This window comes from Plectropomus leopardus, chromosome 3 (genome assembly GCF_026936395.1).
Source record: "Plectropomus leopardus strain MGB_pleo_1.0 chromosome 3, ASM2693639v1, whole genome shotgun sequence".
Taxonomy (NCBI): Eukaryota; Metazoa; Chordata; class Actinopteri; order Perciformes; family Serranidae; genus Plectropomus; species Plectropomus leopardus.
In genome coordinates this window covers 27648567-27668558 of record NC_142178.1, presented here as the reverse complement: position 1 = coordinate 27668558, position 19992 = coordinate 27648567, and the positions used below count along the sequence as shown (strand labels likewise).

Sequence of the window (19992 nt, the reverse complement as noted above, 5' to 3'; positions counted from 1 at the left end):
AATTAGTATTCACTAGGTAATCAACCAGACAAAGTTGTTGGAAATGAGCCATGTGTTCTGCCCCCTGTCATCCTGTCTGTAATGAATGCATCTGTCAAGTCATCTCTCTGGGCCGTATTTTGACTGATGGTTGACTCCATGATTCCCTATAGCACAACTGCCTCGCATATTTTTTCTCTCTTCCTGCTTTGGGATGTTGAAATCATTTCCATTTCTGCCATTAGTTTCTTGATTAGTACAGCTGTTTTTAATTGTTATAATGTTAAGGAGGAACAGCTGCCAGGGAATTTGTCAGCTGTTAAGTAACTCTTTTTTGGGACTAACAATTTAAGAATATTTGTGAAACCTTTCAATCTTTGCCTGCAAAATGTTTAGAGGCTTTGCTGTTATGGTTCATTCTTACCGCTCTCATCAGCATCAATTCCAGGTGCAGCTGTTGAGGTGCATACAATTAGTATGCTAGATATTTCTCCTTTGGGAAGATAGAAAACAAAGCTATAAGGAGAGCGAATATTGGATTTACATTCACCAGGTAGCCAGAGACAAGACTCCAAATGACCCATAATGTTGCCTTTTATCTGCAACTGTTTGCCAAATTAGCCATATCAGCTGTATAAGATGATAATACTAGTATGTCAGTTTTGTTTCGACAGCTCATTTCTGCCACAAAAGTGGACAAAAATAACAAAAAATAGTATCTGTATAAGTAAATGTGTATAATATGTTTAGACATATCACAATCACAGCCCATTATAGTACAAAACGATGTAGTCTGGTAAGGGCCCTAGCTCGCTGAATCCAAACTGCTTGATCACAGACTAAGCTTCCTCACACAACCCTATTGCCAGAAAGAATGTTGATATGGGACAATTCTGCAAAAGCCCAGATTGCATTCAATGACAGCTTTTGTGGTTGTCATGAATTCCAGCCAAATTTTTGTTCATCAAGACGAGTTTGGGTTTCACAGTTCCAGTAAATTATACACACAGTTCAAAACGTGTGCAGTGTTGGAAGGGTTACTGATAAAATGTTTTGGATTACTGAATACATGTAACTTGTCGCATATTCCATTAGATTACTCACGCCAAGTAACCTATTCTAAATACTTACGGTTAATTTTTGAATACTTCAAACTGAGCTCAACTGTTTTGTTCTTATTCCATGCCAAAAACACATTCCTGACAGTGTCCTGTCCGTGCATCTCCTCTGCTGTTGACATCTTTAAAAAAAAAAAACTCTATGGTTATGGCATGCTTCATATGAATTTCTCTCTGCGCCCTAACAGCAAATGAGCATTGCTCTCCAACCACACTGAATAAATTAAATATGCACTCCTGTTACATCATGTAATGAAACCATGAAGGCTACCTATAAGCTGTGCCATCGACATGAACGTCAACATGACTGTTGACATGAACCATTTTATAGCCAATAACAATTAGGTTGTCATTAGAGATTGTCATTTTCCACAACGTTTAGACCTCTAGCAATCTCCCCAGTTTTTGTAGTTAAATGAGGAGTTGTTGAGTAGATAACACTTTATTCAACTTCAAAAATCAGCCATTCTTTGTTCATTGTGGACCTCTAAAAATGAGCATTAGGGAGAAATAGAAACAGGTCTTTGACAAAAGCTCAGCCCAAAAGGTCAGCATTGGGTTGCTTTAGACCACTTAGAACTAAAACAGAAAACAACGCAATCAAACTGACTCTTGCTCACGTTGAATTCAGATAGTGCACATGTCAGAACAAGTAAAACAAAAACAAATTCAACAAACCCTTCAAGTAATCTGTTTTTAAAGACTGTATTCAGAGTACCACCAATTTATAACTGTTAGGGAATACAGTTACCCCTGTTTTGTGTTTTAAACAAGACATTACTTGTATTTCATTGCTCCCCAACCCTGAATATGTGTATTATTTATAATAATTTAGTAGTTAATGGTTAGTGGGGTGAGCTGTAATAGTTTTTTACTCTGAATGTGAACTATGGCAGAAAAAAAATAGGTGGGGAAACACTTTCCCAAAGGCTTGAACACTCAGTAAGAATGCAGCAGCCCTGAAGGTTGAGAAGGGTGTCTCACTGATAAATCACTACCCTGTGAATGCTCTGCTACCTCTATTGGTGTTAAACAGTCCGATAATCCCTGGCTTTTGTCCTGAGGTAAGCATGGCTGCCAGGGCTCTGCTTGCCACCTCAAACACTGATTTGGTTTGCACATGTTCTTACATGTGATTCTAGTCAGTGGAACTGGTCGGTCAATTACTACACAGTCAATTGCATGTTATGATCAGATAATCGGAATCCTATAATCATTTTAAAAAAAAACTGAGCTAGATGGATGTGATCAACAGTCACATCGTCTCGAACAGGTTTTCCTTTAGGAAGATAGAAACTTAGATTTTAAGCACCCTTGATGCGCCCTTTGCCTTGTGTCTAAAACTGGATTCCCCTGGCTAGTATTGCATTTTGCAGGACACATTAAATGAAGGCTCTGAAATGAGGTATTTAATGTGTTTGTCCTCAGACTGTTGATGATCAGTCAGTCCCTCTTCCCCCCTTTCATTTCTCCACTCTCCTCTTACTAATCATCTTCCCATGCTCCCTGATGGATATCATATATGAGAGCTATTACTTAATTTTTGATTTGCTCGGGCTGTTTCCCCTCAGCCGTGACTCCGGCCGTTTATGCTGTGATTGCTCTTGACATTTTAATAAGAAACTTTCCTGTGCTGACCCCAAGGTACCTACTGCTGTGTGTTCTGAATCACAAGTGAAACATAACAGAAACCAAAGTGTAACTGTAAACACTGAGAAATTCAACATAGTGTTCCCTTTTCAAGTGCAAATTCATGGTTTCCACCTTTCCACCTCTTATATGTGTTAAGACCATCAAACTGTAGACAAGTCGAGTTGGCAGCCTCTTAATACTTGTGTTTACGCATGATAATTCTCCATGTATTTTTGCAGTCCTTTTAACATTTATGTACTTGTGAGTTATATGCTGACCATAGGAGATGTTCTTAACATCTGATGCATCTGTTTTTAGGGCCAAGCAGGTGTCTAATCCCACCAAATACAAATATTCCCCCATTAAAAAGCAAATGTGCCAAATTAATGCTAATCTCATCTTTGAAGATCACACAGCCCTCCTACTTATCAGCGAGCATCACAGTTATTCCTCTGTCAAGTTTTGCTGTGCATATGCATCATCTTAATTATTTCACAGAGCTTCTTGTTAGCCACTTCAGTATCAGGTAGGATTCACTGCTGTTAATGTTAGCTATTTCCCCTCTGTGGATGGCAAAAGTAAAGAGATGTATAGGATAAGAGGCGTGATGGAGGGATACGTGGGAGTGTAATTGCACTATTTTCCATAAAGGAACGAATATTTATTCTTTATTTAGTCATTCATTCATTCATAGTCTCCTAGTCTCCACAGTCTCCTAATGGCTAATTGAAACAGGATCGTTCTTTAGGGTGTAATGTAAAATTAATTATGCACCTATGGATCCTCACTCTATGGCACAACTGTGCTAAAACTAAGTATGTAGACATCTAAACATTACACCCATATTTGATTGTTGCAAAAGCATTGCCATCAATATGCTGCTGAAACAGCCCCCAGTCTTCTCGGGAGGCTTTCCACAAGATTTTACAAGATTCTGCTGGGATTTGCCGCCATTCAGCCAAAGCATGGTGAGTTTCGGCACCGATGGTGGGCGAAAAGGCCTAGCTTGCAACTGATCTTTCAATTCCCCGTAGATAAGGTTGAGGTCAGCGCTACGTCCAGGCAAGAGTCCAACACCAAACCAAAAAAAACATTTCTTTACACATGAAAGTTCAAATTTGACCTTGGAAAAATTAGCTTTTAAGTGTGTCTCATGCAGTGTTAGGGAGTAGTTAACTACATGTAGTTCTATTACTAGTTTAACTACAATCTGCAGGAGTTGGTTAGCAGTTTAACTGTATTCAAATCTCAGTAGTTGTTTTAGTAGCTAACTGCTTTGGTTAGTGTAGTTTAAGTAGTTAATTTAATATCCATATTTAAAGTGTTCTCATGAAACGTCTTGGCAGTACAGCCTGGCACAGTGCTACAGCTCATTGGCCACAGTTGTCATTTTGATAAGTCACCTGTTATTTGACTAAAAGTACCTCGTTTGCAACAAAATGTTTGCAATGGAACACTATACATTTCCCCAAAAAGTAATATTTTCCGGATTCCACCCCAACAATTGCCCCTATCATCTCCTTAAAGCACATCTTTTGGCTGCCTAGATGAGGACCCTACTCCCTAAAACAGACTCACCTACCCTTTACTTATGATTTCAGTTTTAGTTCCATGTAACATTATGAGATTCCAGACAAAGATTGTATAATTTCCTTTGATGTAGTTTGGATGAAGTTAAACTACTCTCTAAAACTAGTTTTAGGTGAGTAGTTAAGTTGTATTTAACTACTTTTCATTGTTAAGTAGGTAGTAGTTTGGGACTCTACAGTTTTAATATACAGTACAACACTGGACTCAAGGACCTCGATGCGTTCCTTTTGGCATTGGCATGTTGAAACTAAAAACCAATTCTGAATCAAATTATTGACCCAAAGTTGGAGGCTTACTATTGTCTTCAATACCCCTGTATCTTGAAACATTAAGATCTACCTTAATTGAAATTAAGTGACCTCATCCAAATAACGAAAACAGCCCAGATGTGTCCACATACTTTTGCCCACATAGCCTTTCTTTCTATTTCTCTACCTAACTGTCTGTCTGCTTGTCTGTGTTTGAATCATTACAGCAGTCTTGGCTCACTGCTGTGTTTCATTTGTAATATGTTTTTTTGAGTCTTCATGCTGCCAATACCATCTTTGGAAAAATAAAATGTATGGCCACAAATGACAGTCAGAATGCAATTCCAGCACAAGTAACACTTTTTCAAAAAGTCTCAAACATTAATATGTAAAACAAAAACCTGATGCATTCAGAACCTGGAATCCACTGTGGCACTGCATGACTGGGGAGAAAAATAGCTGCCCCACTAACTTATAATGAGCACAGCCTGTGCTATCTATTGGAATTCCAGGTCTATTTCCTTTAAGTGTTAGTGAAATACAGAGGGAGTGTTAGAGGAGAGACGGCGGGGGTGGAGCATGGAGGAGGCTGAGATCTGAAAGATTGAAGATGGATTTCTGTGGGAGTGGTGTGTGGGCATTAGAATGCTGATGGTGCAGGAGAGACTCTGACTTGGGAAATCACTCGTCTGCATCATTTCTCCGCTCAAACCTACCGTCATAATCAGTTTCACTGTCGGGCATTTATGAGCATCCTGAGGCCCAGCTCTCTCTTACATTTATCCTATGCATATGTGTTTGTACGTGCCATTGACTAGTGATAACAACAACAACAACAACCTGTAAGGAATCTTTATACTTGGTAGATGTCCAACAAAGAACCCCACGCTCTTATAAGTCCTTTCAATTCTTTTATAATTTTTTTTTTAATCTTTTACACTCCAAACCAAAAGCAGTCCTGATGACTAGGCTCTTCATTATTGAATTTAAATCAATTCCTGTCTGACTCAGAAAAAATGTAAAGCCTTTGAAAGCCATTTTAACAGAGATCAGGATATACTGAATAGAGAGAGGATCATTTTATGACTCTGCTGGCTTTCATACCCTAGTGATCTGCATCACAAATGGAAAAGGTAGAATGCCACAACTGTCTACTACTGCATCTTGATCCGAATCAATTTTGATGTAGTATATGTCTCATATTGTTTGTCAATTACATATGTATTTGCTATCCTTGTTCATTATATATATATATATATATATATATATATATATATATATATGCTAGAATGAGCCTTCCACCAACTAGGCATTGCATTCTGGTACTTTCTGCTCTGGCTTTTTGTGTGCAATTCTTCAGGTTTTTCAGACATACCATTGTCAAAGTCTCCATCAAACACTTTCTTACATCTAACTTGTCAAATACTGATGCTTGGTCAGTGGACTACATGTCAAAATATAAGACTTTGGGCACCCCCCCCAGCATCAGTTTTGGAGGTTGGGTGATAGGGTGCTGAATTTATGAACATTATATGCATCGTGGCTTTTCAAAAAAGGGCCCTTGGGCCCCTGTTTACAAGCTTTGAATAGCTTATCAGGGTGTCCCATTTCACATGTCTAATTTTACTTAAATCATGTTTGTATTTACATTTTTGATAAACTCTGTGAATAAACAATAAACAAACAAACAAAATAAAATACTTCAATTTTCACAGGAAATGTACAGATTCTGCATGTTATATGTATGCAGTGTCTCTAAGAACATAGCTACAAAATGAAAAAAACATTGTTTTTAGGTTTAATTCATTAGGTTGAGGCAACAAAAGCACAATTAGGTGAAGAAAATAAACTCATGGTTGCCTTAAAATAAGTACGTTTGTTACTAAGGTAAGGGGCCGGGGTCAGGGTTAGGTGTTAGGGTTAGGTAATATAAAATCATGTTATATGTCACTAACATAGTATGCTACACATACTAGCATGTTACTTTGTAATGTTGATAACTCAACTGACTTTTGGTTTCACCTGGGAAATTATTAGTCTCCTGTGAAAGGCTGGAGTTTTTCTGACCCATCCGCCTTCCCTCCTACCCACTCTATGCAGACTTTTTCACTCTTTATACTATGGCAGTTGCTCGGAGCGTCAAAAAGTGCTGTTGCCTGATGCATCACATACCACTGCTAAGGGCTGCCTTTGTGTGTCGGTATCAGACGCTGAGGGCAACTGACCTAGCATCACTGTTTGATGAGTTCGGAGTAAGACTGGGTTGTTCCATCACCATGGGCTGAATACAAATGATAGAAAAAAACACAAGACTAGAATTTGTGTTGTGTCCCAATATCCCCCATTTCTGTTTAGTGTAAGAAATGAATGTACCACTAGAAAATGATACAAGATGTGACTGACATCAGTAGCACTGCATTGTTTATTATCTCCCTGATCTAAGATCCACATTTTTATTATAATTTTTAACTGCTGTGACAATTTCTCACAGCTTTCCCATTTTGTTTGGGCACTTTAGTATGTATACTACCACCTTTGAGTATGCTTAACTTTGTCACTTTCCCAATGTGAACACTCCACACTCAAAGCCTGGTAAGAATTAAATATTAATTTATGACACAGTGATAGGTTACGGGTAAGGCTGTTAATTTTCCACATGCAAATTGCAGCTCAACAACATCCCCCCCAATCTACTCCATTACTTTATTTACTGCAGTGAGATCACTGGTGAAGTAATCACAGCTAAGGCCTACACACAGCCCACATCTTCTCCTCCACCTTTCCCAGAACGATAGTGGGTTCTGTCACACCTTCATCCAGTGCTGCAACAGCACTAACATAGTGGGAAGATAGTTCTGGCAATGCAAGATTTTTATCATGCCTGATTCCCCACCTTTCCCAGCAGGTGACGGGATAGCAAGGTTACACAATTGCACTGATGCAAGTCTGTTCTCTGCTGAGTGAAAAAGCTGCAATAGTCACAATTCAGAAATGTCAAAGTTTATCATCCTTTGAGAAAAAATAACCTGATGTTCTGGACGTGCATTGGATCTCACTACACATCTCATCAAATCAGTGATCCAGGATTTTTGGATAAAGGAGTGCTTTCAGAAAGTGTGGGCTCCAGGTTGTTTACAGCATTTGCAGACCTGTCATGTCCACTAGACTGGCCAAATCTATTCTCTCTCCAGAGGCAATAGTGATGGATTATCTGCCCTTAGGAAGGCATAATTCACTATTGTTCTCCTCCACTCTGTGGACTGGCAATCAAGTTTGTAATTGCTGCAGGTTATTTAAGTGCGATGACTTACATATGATTTTTTTCTTCCCTTAAATGAAATTTTCCCTTGTCAGTCACAGCTGTGAGCTTTCTTTCTCCGTTGCTGCTTAAACATTTTTAATTCAGGAATATGGTCACAGTGTTTGCTCTACATCTAATTATAGAAGATGGCTTGAAAAGTCAAACAAATCTCTTTCATCCATGTTGTTAATTAAATGCTTTTCACTTTAATGTCTTCATTTGAATGTGTGGAGAAGGGATAACTGCTATTTTTTTGTGTGGTGTGCATACAGTTTATGCTCTTTGAGTGTGTGTAGACCTTAATTGTGTAATCATTGAATCTTGCATTCCTCCTGATGGTGTTGTGTTTAAAAATTTTGAAAAATGTTGGATTAATGCCAAAAACACACCAAAAAGCTGCAAAGTGTGGCTTACTGCTGGAATAAATTTTTTCTGCAGCCGGGAGACATTTTCATGTATGTCAGTTGGATACAGTGCCGGACCTAGCACATCTGTTGCACTAGGCAAGCCCCCCAAGACAAGTTAACAACTTAGTTACCAAATAATAATAATAATAATAATAACACTACAATAATAGAATACAGTTTGTGCAAATTTGCACATTTTGGCTTCTTTTTTTTCTTTGTTTGTACTGTGTCTTGTGTTACTTTTGCTTTTCTTTTTCTCTTACTCTAATGCTCTCCATCCAGACCAGCTATAGGAATTAGATCTTTGGATCATTTTTCCCTAATGTTTGGGTTTTTTTTTTGAATGTCAGAAAAGTAAATAAATCAATAAATGTGTGGTGTGGGGTGGGGATTAGGGGCAACTCTGGGTGGCACCCTCAGCAGCTGCCCATGTTGTCTATGGGAAGATTGGCCACAGGTTATGGGAAAATCCATGTCAAAGAAGTCACAGGAGTCTGTTGACTCAGTGGTTATTCTGCAATCTGCCGCCAAAAGTGAAACTGTCGGAGCAGCTACCACAGCTTTATATAGACATTGCATGACAGCCACCAACAGGCTGCGCTTTAATGCTGCTTTGTGTATTTTCAGCGCAATAAAATGCTTTGACTTGTATTATTGCCATTGCATTTTATTTTATTTCCTGCATTAATTGTTATGTTACTTTTATAATTAAAATAACAGTGATGTATTAAAACAGAATGTTTAACTTGAAATTATTATGTTCATAATTATATACAGGGTGTAGTCTAATTAATTAATGATGGAGGCCTTAAGGTTGTAAGTTGCCATATAACAAATGAATGGTGATGCTACATGTGCGGGATCCACCTCTTGTCCCTTCAGTGTATTCTTGTCTGTCTTGGTCTCATGTGACTAACTCTCTCTTTGTGTTAGATAAAGGACTTGTCTGTTGTGGTTTCTATACTGTTCCCTCTGGCATCTCATCACATATCCCAGTGAGGAGCATCAGGGTCCGTTTACTGTCTTATAAAACAACCAGTCCCCTGCCAGTTTGGTTCAAAACGATTCCATAAACAAAGATATAAGTTGCAAAGTCTTCCCCAAAAGCCCTTATGGGAAAAATGACACCTTACAAGCAATTTACACTCCTGCCCGTTGAGAGTTCTCCACATCTTTTCCCCTCTCCCTCTTCCTCTGCCCGTCCTCTCACCTTATTATGCTGCTACATTATATTCATCACAATGCTAAGTGATATGTAATCATTGCCAAATGTAATACAGTGAAGTCATCTGCAATATTATTAATAATATGACCTCTTCCCCATCTCTCTCTCTCTCTCTCTCTCTCTCTCTCTCTCTCTCTCTCTCTCTCTCTCTCTCTCTCTCTCTCTCTCTCTCTCTCTCTCTCTCTCTCTCTCTCTCTCTCTCTCTCTCTCTCTCTCTCTCTCTCTCTCTCTCCGGTGTTGCAGTTGAGAAAAGCGGTGATGGACCACATCTCAGACTCTTTCCTGGAGACCAACGTCCCTCTGTTGGTGCTCATTGAAGCAGCTAAGAGTGGAAATGAGAAGGAGGTCAAGGAGTACGCCCAGGTGTTCCGTGAACATGCAAACAAGCTGGTCGAGGTCAGTCATGAATTATACATTGGAGCACATGCATATACCCACATAGGTCTATTCCTATTCTCCGGTTCAGAACTAAAAAAATAGCTATGTGCAAATATATGAGCAATACAGGTGAGGTCATTATAATGGTGTCTTGAATGAAGATAAAGAGCACACAGAGGCATTTCTCTCTTGCTAAGCAATACAAACAGTCCTCATAAAACAGAAAGACAAGAAATACAGTGTGCACTGCTAGCTTAAAGCATGAATTTACTTTTTAGAAATTCTGATATGGTTAAAAGAAAAAGAAGAAAGAAAAAACATAAGAAAACAACAAATTCATTACACTGTAAAGCAGAAATATAATTAAAATAATGTGCTTGTGCTAACTAGAAAGAAATTTTGCACTTTTTTCCAGACACACACACACGCACACACACTTGAATTCTGCACTAATCTTGTATGCACATTCTTGCTTTCACTAGTTGAATGCCATACAAATAGCTTTTCTCCCAGACAGTGGGGAGGAAATGTTATTAGATTATTTGCTATGTGGTAACAAAGCAGAATGGAGGTACATCTCGCTTCTAAACGTGCTCTTCATCTTAACTGCATGCACACAGACATTTGTGGCAAAAATCACACTGCAAACCACAACTTTAAGCTTCAAACATCATTGACTTTTATTTTAATTTTAGAAATAACATGCTCAGCGTGCAGCTTGGTGTGCAGAGCTCAACTGCTGTGAGTGATGTTGATGAAAAAAATAGACCTGTGTCCTTTTTCCCCTCAGTGTTTTATTAAGGTGATGCAAGTAGCCAATCACAGCCTAATTTAGACCGTCCTGAATATCAGTTGAATTTTTTTGACTTACTGAGGCAATTATATGCATTTCAGACAAATGTATTTGCATTTACATCATGCAACAGTTACTGCTTTGTTGTGATGAATAATCCCTTTAAAAGAATACTGTGTTGTCCCATACACTAAAAACGCCATCAGAAACAAACATGCTCATAATGGGCACCTGCCTGTCACAGCTCAGCGTTTCTAAAGGTTAACAAACAATGATCACAGCAACAGTAATTAAAGCTTTCAGGTATATATATTTTTCATGCCATACGTACCTCTGTGTAGTGATGTATAGCTATTGTTTACCTGTGTGAGGCTACAGGCACTGAGGGTCTGTTTACACACAAATCCACTGCTGTCTCTTTTGGCTTAGTTTGCAGCAAGAAGTCGTGCCTGTAAGGATGTGCCATGAATAAGTCTGACTCCCTCTTTATAAGTCTGTTGCATTTTACTCATATGAAGGCAGATTTAATCTAAAAATAAGCTCACAGTCCCTCAGTCAAAATTGGATCCTGCAGTAAGAGTAAATTACAGATCATGTTACTGCCACATGCTGCAAGCACACTAATACTCTTGAATTAGGACAGGTAAATAAGGCAGGAAGTGTCATTTGGCATTGTTACATATTGCAAATTTCTACTGTTTTCAAACTATAAAGAGTTTATTCTCCTCTTCATCGAACCAGCATCTCTGCATTTTTTTTTTTGTATTTTGCTCAACAAACAAACCTAAAATCATAATGTACATGTTAAGGTGCCAATTAGTGTTTTATTTGTTACTGGAGTTGCTAAAATGTCACAGTTGTTCAAAAGATGCAACATCAGTCCTCATTATTTTCTGATACGTTCTCCTTTCTCACATTTAGAGATGTAATGGAATAATTTTTTTTAGTTTGCACATTTGAGGCGAACTCTCTGACATAATGTCAAGAAAATGTATCTTTTTTTACAGATAAAATCATTAATTAATGTAGCAGAAACAGTAAAGCAGGTGACAAAACCAAAGCAAAAGAAAAAAACATTTGACAATGTGTCTGCCAACCACAACGTTCAGTTCAGCTCAGAGTATCCAGGTTTCTGAGACTGTGCATGTGGTTCTGGACACAGTTCCCCAAGGTAACTTTATAGTCCTATTGGGTTATTTTTGCTCACATAATTACAGAGAAACTTTGACGGGGTGATTGGGAGGAACAGCCTTCCAGATCAAAGACTGAGTAGTGTTTTGTTACTGGACATCTGTGCTTATCTTGTCGAATCATTTACTCCACCCTGACGGAGGGTGGGGACATGCAAGTCTGCCCATCAGTCTGAATGTGTTTCCTGGACCTGAAGAGGGCTTATGACTGTGATACTCGAGTTGTCTTGAGTACTGCGGAAATATGGGCTGTCAGGACTGTTACAAGGATCCATCTAGAACCTTTAATCAGCACATTGATGCAAGACCGCCTGGTCATAATCTACATGTGTTTGCTACTGTGGGAAACAGACATCTTTTGTTGTAAATGTTGTTCAGACAATCCATGATTCAAAGGCATCAAACTGCCAAAAGGGGATACATAAGGTGCAATTCGCCAGAAAAAAAATGTTGGCATTGTACATTTCTGAAAAAAACACATGCTACATTTGTATGTTCTCATTACGTGGACAAGTAAAAACTATATTTCTTTAAATTTCTGCAATGCTATGGTTATATTAAGGCATAAAAACCTCTTGGTAATTGTTTTGAAAATATCATGTTTTGGCTTAAAATACCTGGTTTCTTGGACTAAAACACAACAATGTCTCTCTAAGCTAAGCAACCATGCCAACCATGGAAAAAATAGTGACATGCATGATTGGTGGCCAAAGGGCTACTGAAAATACAGCAATGACTTGCCAAAAAACAACTGGTTTTGTTGTATGTCTTGACCACTGGTCTGTAGCTTGGCAGGAATCTCTTCTAGGTGTTATGGCATTCCCTCTACCTCCCAGTTACAGTTAGTTCATGTACTTTACACTTTAGAAACAATGATGTAATACATATAAAGCATGCAAATGTATCGTATTTGTGGTTTGCTAAAATTAACAATGCCAACATTTTCTTTTGGTGACTGGACTAGAGGACAAAATATTGTGTTACTCAGGTCGGGACTCTTTTCAGCTTTTACCCAAAATGCGACACTTTTTATTAAGGTTTATACATATACTGTCTCACATAAGGGGTTTGGATAGAGTTTTTTTCTTGGTCGTCCCTTCCTTCAGTGGGGTAGGAGGAAAAGTGCTTTGATAAATTCCTCTGTCCTTAGGTGGGCGTTGCCTTTTGTTCTCATGGCTCTTTGAAAGGAGCCTTTAGAACCCTTTATGTGAGCCTCTCTTAACATACTGTCACTTACACCGGTACTGCTGCTTCCTTTGACATCAGCTAGAGAGTGAGTGATTTGTGTGCCCTTTTGGTCGGCCCCAACTGTTTGCTGATGAGGGAGGATCTGACTGATGCCACACTCAAAATCTGTCCTTTGCAACCAACAGTGTTAAAACTTTGCTCAGCCCAAGGACATTTCAGGCATACTATTATTGTGATGAAAGGAAATAAGGGGGTGAGATGTCGCATTGCTTTGCCCTGTGCATATTTTGGTTTCTTATGTAAAGCATGTGGCAACATTGAGGTACACAGCAGTTGTTCAAGCAGAGACTCGCTTACTGGCTGTTCAATGGCCTATCTAGCTTGTGTGTTGGCAGACATGAACGCCCATATAGCTATTTGTGTGCAATTGTTGTACGAATTAATTCATATATTTAAAAAAGGCAATTTATTTGTGTGCAATAATATTCAGCATAGTGGGGGAAATTGGATAAACGCTACCAGTGATCACAAAAATGTTACTTAAATGGAATATGGTGCATAATCATCCCATTTGCTCATTTGCATATTTTTCTTCACTTTACTGGGTGCATTCTCTCAGCTTTGTTCATCACAAGAGGACCATTTGTAGCAGCAAATGTGTGGCAACAAAATTGAAATCTGCTCTTCAAAAAAATGGTGGGTGAAAATGATTTTTTTTAAATTACCCAGAACTACAGCAGTGAAGCCTTCTTTAAAGGTATATGAGTGGTGATGATCTGTGCAGGGTCGTTACTAATACTCTGTCCTTTCATTGGATTTTATAGTGAACCTGTGCGTGAGGAATAATAGCTTCAAGATGTGGCGGTAACACAGAGACGGTCTCAGAGTCAATAAGGGCTAGTCGACTCATGTTAACAAGATGTTAACATGAGTCTTGGTCTCTTCACGCCTTTCTGGGTTGCCTGTTGTATGCTGGTTCACAGTTAGCTGGGGTGGTTACATAGCAGATTAACATCAGTGCCATGTTAGGGGTTGATCTAAATGGGTTTCATTTACTAAGCTAATAGAGGTCTATTGTTTTGTGCAGCATGGTTTGAATACAGCAATCTCTATGGTCAAAGGTAGAGCCTATAAATGAGTGCTCCATGAGTCAATGCAGACTCTGACTTTTCCCTTTGTTGAGATAGAGCGCTGCAAAGTAAAGGAGTACTTCATACCCAAATTGACTGTTTGTATAACAACAACTGTATTTTTCTGGCATGCCTGAGGTGATTGAAAAATACAAAAAGTGAAATTTCTGAATTAAAGTAATAGTTGGCTATGTTAAACAGCAGCAAAACTATATCAATACATCCATTTACAAACTCTCACACAACTCGTGTGTTATAAGCCAAGTCTCATTTATTCAGTCGACTGCTCAGTACTGCCCAAACAGAGAGTCCTTTCTGATTGGGAACTGAATGGAAAGGGAATACTTAGATATGTTTTTTTCACAGCCAGACTCCATTGACAAAAACAGTAATTTTACACCACCGAACACTGGAGTGGCTGGTCTACCACTACTCTTGGTTGTGTTATTGTGTTATTATTGTGTTATTGTGTGACTTTGGTGTTTTAAGTGGTTAGTTTGGATTCACTAAAGTCACATGATACTACAAATTACTGTTTGAGGCAGTAGAAGAACGACAGGTGATGTGATCAGCAGGGCAAAATCACTGTTTTCGTCAACTGAGTTTGGCTTTGAAGAGAGCATAGTTAAAATTTTCTCTTTTAGTTCAATTTCCCATGAGGCGGGGATGTTTATTTGAGCATACGACTGGGTAAATGAGACTTGGATTATACTGCATGAGCATCCTGAGAGTATGTAAATTGGTATTTTGATAGGGTTTTGCTGTGTTTTTAAATGTGACCCCCATGACTTCAGTTCATCAAGAATTCTCTCCAGTTTTGCATTCTTCATTCACCATGGAGGCATGCCAGAAAAACAAAGTTTTCTTTACAAAATCAGTACAGCACAGGGTGAGTAATTGATATACAACTGGTCATTTGTGGGCTAGAGTATTCCTTTAAATATGTTCATCACAATGTAAGTGGCAGAGCAGGACATGCATACAAATTTGGGTTTTCATGAGATGATGAGGTGCTTTGTCAGTAAACTCCTATTAGAGATGTCCAGCTGTGATAGTAGAGCCGTGGTCATAGTCTTTTTGGAGAAGTGATGGAAATGAGTTATTAGTCGGGTGGGACATTAGCTGTCATGCATTAAGAATTAAATTGTTTTAGACAAACTTTTTAAAATGTATTGATGTGATATTTGCATCTTAAATGCTGTTTTTATTCATGCAAGTAGTTACACTGCAGATGAGTATTTTACCAGATGTTGTCTGCAGCACTATTTGTATTAAAAAAAAAAGGTCACATTGCTCTGTATAAATGAATACTTTATAACTCCAGAACATACCGTCCATCCTTCCCTCTGACATCCAAACTATGTATCCTCATCACTTTTTGAGCCAGAGAACAACATACCACATATTGAGACATGTAGAGCACAAACTCTAATGAGGTGCAGTGCAGAACTTTATCCTTTTGTCAGGGTGAATATGCACATTACTGGCCTTTGCTAGCTGAATTGCTAATACACTCAAGGCTATCCTATATACTTGGCAATATCATTGTCATTGCTGTCATCATCATTATTCGCACCATCACAGACACAGTCATCATAACCGCCACCATCACAATCTTCTAATATATTAGGCTAATTAACATCCTGATCAATGTCACTGCAGTCATCTCCCTGATGTCAGGGAGGAGCTGTCTTAAGTCATTAGCCTGGAGTTTGGACATGATCAGCGGTGTCAAGGAAAAAAGTGCCCCCCTCGTCATGTCTACATTGTTTTTATTTGATTTTTCTTCCATTTTGCTCCACCTTGTACAATATCTCACTTTTCTCCACCATTGTTCTCAGCTCACCTCAGAGTCGAGCCAAGTTCACCCCGAGGGCTCTCCTAATCACATCACACTCATTACACCATCTTGACCAGTAGCAGGAAACCACTAATTATTAAGCTGGGTATATCATTGGCTTAAGGTCGTGTAATGGATCTGTGAAATTTAATGAAATGAAGCTGAGATATTCAGGGAAATCTTCTCCATGACTCCAGAATTAGATTTTAGCATTAGTATTGGTAATGTCTTCTTGTTTAGCTCAGTATTTATAGAAATAGTTGCACACTCACCATGTATACAGCCCATGTGTGTAGTCACAAACCTTTACATGAATGTTCTTTCTTTAATCCTTCATGACAAGATGACACTTTGGCAGACAGACAAAAAGCTCTTGCACTGCAACTGTAATGCCTGTATGATATGACAGTCTCCATTCCTTTACTCCACACAGAGGTTGGGTTATTTTAGCTGTCTCTGTAGTAATTTCTATATATTTATTGTGGAAAATCAGGAGGAGGTTTATCGACACAGAGGAATGGAGAGCTAGTTATCCCTCAGTGTTTGAGAGGTAAATTGTGGGTATCATTGTAACGTTGGTCTATTAATTCAGGATTTTACAAATTATTCCCGAGGCTAACTTTAATGAGAAGCCACCCAATCCTAACCCATCACCGATCCAAACATTTTCCAGTTTGAAAGACATAACAGCAAGAGCCCCGTTTTTGCTGGTGTTTCTGTGTGGTGTTTGATATTAATGGGATGTTAAATGGATTTAGATTTAGCTAAAACATTCCCCATCATTTAAAATATCAGTCTGTGTGCTCAGTATTTAATATTTGGAATAAATTGAACTCTAAAAAGTTCCATCTTGGCTTTAACAGTCATAACTTCTATATAGTCTCTTTTATTGAATTGTATATTCTGCGTGTTTTTTAAAGTGTAGTCAGGATCATTTGGCTGAGAAGTATCACAGCAATTATCAATATTTCAAGTCAACTGCTCAATTCTGGCCTCTGCTAATGGAGATATTATTCCTTTTTCCAAGTCGAATGTGAAATAACCATCTAAAATTCTGTTTAAATGATCTGCTGCAGCGATATTTTAGGTACAACATTACTTTCAATTAAATTTTGAATATCCTGGTCCATTAACATCTTCCATTATTGAAGTATTCAATAGCAAATGTTCCTCTTTTTTACATTTACAAATTATTTGTGTTGAAAATATACTCTTATTGCTAAGCAAAATCAGAAAACACAAAATATAAAACTAGAACAGTCCACAATACAATATAACCCATGTCTTCTCATCTGCTCTAATGGTCCCCACATCTCCTCTCTCTCATATTGATCAACTAAAAGCTACAAATCAGGGATTTAAGAGTCCAGACTTCTTATCCAACACGTAGCACTTTTTTATCGCACCCCATTTAACTGTCACCGTGTGCTCACATCGCTAAGGGAGTAGAGTACACAGCCCCTTGAGCATTACACAGCACAAGTGCAAGCACACAGATATGTACGTATACACAGCTGTTTATCACCCCCGTATTACTCATCAATTGCATACAGTTACCTTGGAAAAATGGACACATTAATCATAGCTATTGTAGATTGGTCAGAAACATGTATGGAAGTAGTGAAATCAGTTTTGAAATATACAGCAGAATTAGTAAATGGTTTCTCCAAATAAATGTTTATGGTGAAAAAAATCCATTACTTATCAACTGTACTATATCTGTATGTCTGCTGTTGTGGTAAAACATATTCTAACAGTAACAGTTTTAATTAATTAATCAATTAATTAGTTAGCTCATTAATCAATTAATTAGTTAATTAATTAACAAAAATCTCAGTGCACCTCAGTTGTTCTCATGCTTTTTCTCACTACGAGCAACAACGCAACAGCATGACCAGCTTCATTATCGCCACGTCGCCGTTAAAGTCTTGCTCAATTGCTCATTTACATAATATGTTGTCATGGGTGTTTCTGCTGCTTGCAGCAGTACAACTTGTCTGAAAGTCACCTAAAGTTTGTATTCCGTCCGAAAAAAAATTCTATTTGTACATCACATTTTGCCATTCCATTAAATTCCCGTGTGCACTGCATCGCACACAAAGTGAGCATAGCATCAGCTTACAAAGCTAAACAACACAGAACCAAAGCTAGAATCCAAAACATATTTGGGTTAAACTTAACAACATCATCATTAGAACGTTGAGGCCAGCACAACTTTGATTTATCAATCTATTCTGGCTCCCGATGCGTCAAATACCGATCCTTGTTCAGGGGCTCTGGCGTCAGATGACAACTCAGTGGGATAGTGGTGGATTGGGATGCACAAGGCAGGCATTGTTTGATTCTTTGAGCAACTGGTTGGAGTGAGTGTCTATGGATCAAACAAACTCCTGAGAGTCTACTGAGTTACTCTTACATGAACGTTAGTATGTGTAGCATTCTACGCAAGTGATGTATGTCACAAGATGTTACATTAAGTTGACCTAAAAATTAAGTATTTTTTCACGTACACTCTGATATTATTTTGAAAAGAGTCTGTATGCATTTATAGAGTCAAAACTGAACATTTTCTTTTGAAAACAGGTGTTTATTTTGAAATAACACAATAAATTAATAAAGGGTAAATTGACACACTGTTCCTGAGCGTTCAAAATTGACGTTGAGGTACCTGAAGCATCATATTTTGACATGTAGGGCCACTGACCAATCACCAGTATGCGATGAGTTGGAAGTGAAAATGTGTTGGATCGGTGGTGTATCATGTCTGTGTGCAGTGACAGGAGTTAGGCATCAGTTTGCAGCTTCATGTCACTGCTTTCATTAAAATGACTTGTCTGTTGCTGTGTCACTCCCAGTGTGTACACACCATTTCTTGAATATAAAAGTTTGATTACAAGACAAATTTCCTATCAGAGAAGCCTTTGGCACAGCATGTGGTCATGGACAGAGACAGAAAACATGCAAGGGCACTGATGCTTCAGGGGTCAACTACATGTCAATGTGCAAATTAAACACTCTTTGAGACACATAATCAAACATTTCTTTTTGATCAAAAGTTCCTTTACATCTATATATATATATATGTTTTATCTATTTCTCTCCCATTTCACACCATTCAATGTGCGCATATAATCACCATTCATCAGTTTTTACTGGCTTATATCTCCCTCTTATATTGATGCTGCAAGCTGAGCTCTCCTTCTAAATTAGAGTTGCCTACATGGATATGCTCTTGTTAATTCAAAGACAAGATGAATATCCAATCTTTCAAAGTTACCATGGTTCCTTTTTATTGCCACTGCAGCATGAATGTACACGTGCCAGCAATTCTTGGACCTCTAAAGGACGTTACGCTCCATCACTATTCTAATGTCAGAATGAGGTTTTCTTCTGACCTTGACACCTTCTCTGAGCATTTCTCTTTGACAGCTGTGGCATTATGAAGGACACCTCTGTATCTGCCTTATCTCTAACAGGCCCTATCTCTGCTTGTGGCAATCAAGACCATGATTGTTCCTAGTCTTCATTGTACATGCATGCAATATACTCTTACTTCTAGTATTGCTCTTTGCAAACTAATGTGTATTGTCTTCTAATGTTGTTTTGATTGTAATTACCCTTTTAATGTGGTGGTTTTGTATCTGCATTTGCATATTTTGTCACTCCCTACTTTGCAGTCTTTAATTTGCCCTTTTCTTAATTTGCTTTCTTTTTTGACACTTGGATTTTTTATCATTAATTAGGTGGTATATTTTTTGACACATATCCTGCAAATAACAGTATAATCCACTGAGCTGCATATTAACCACCTTAATTACAGCACATGTAGTATTTCCTTTTTAAGGAGCAGCACATTGCATCTTTGGTCATAGAGCTTCCTCCATACATAGCTACATTAAGCTCGGTTGTTCACTTTACCTTCGTCAGTTCATTAGCTTTTCCTTCTTTGGATTTACAGCAGTGACCTTACTTT

General features: G+C 38.3%; 1 protein-coding gene across 1 annotated transcript in view; it reads left to right on the top strand.

Moving 5' to 3' along the window:
- Positions 1-19992, top strand: part of ctnna2 (catenin (cadherin-associated protein), alpha 2) — a 393607-nt gene that overhangs the window by 287150 nt on the left and 86465 nt on the right. The window contains exon 9 of the mRNA XM_042485341.2: positions 9744-9896. Coding sequence (XP_042341275.1) covers positions 9744-9896 — 153 coding nt within the window. The remainder of the gene's footprint in view (positions 1-9743; positions 9897-19992) is intronic.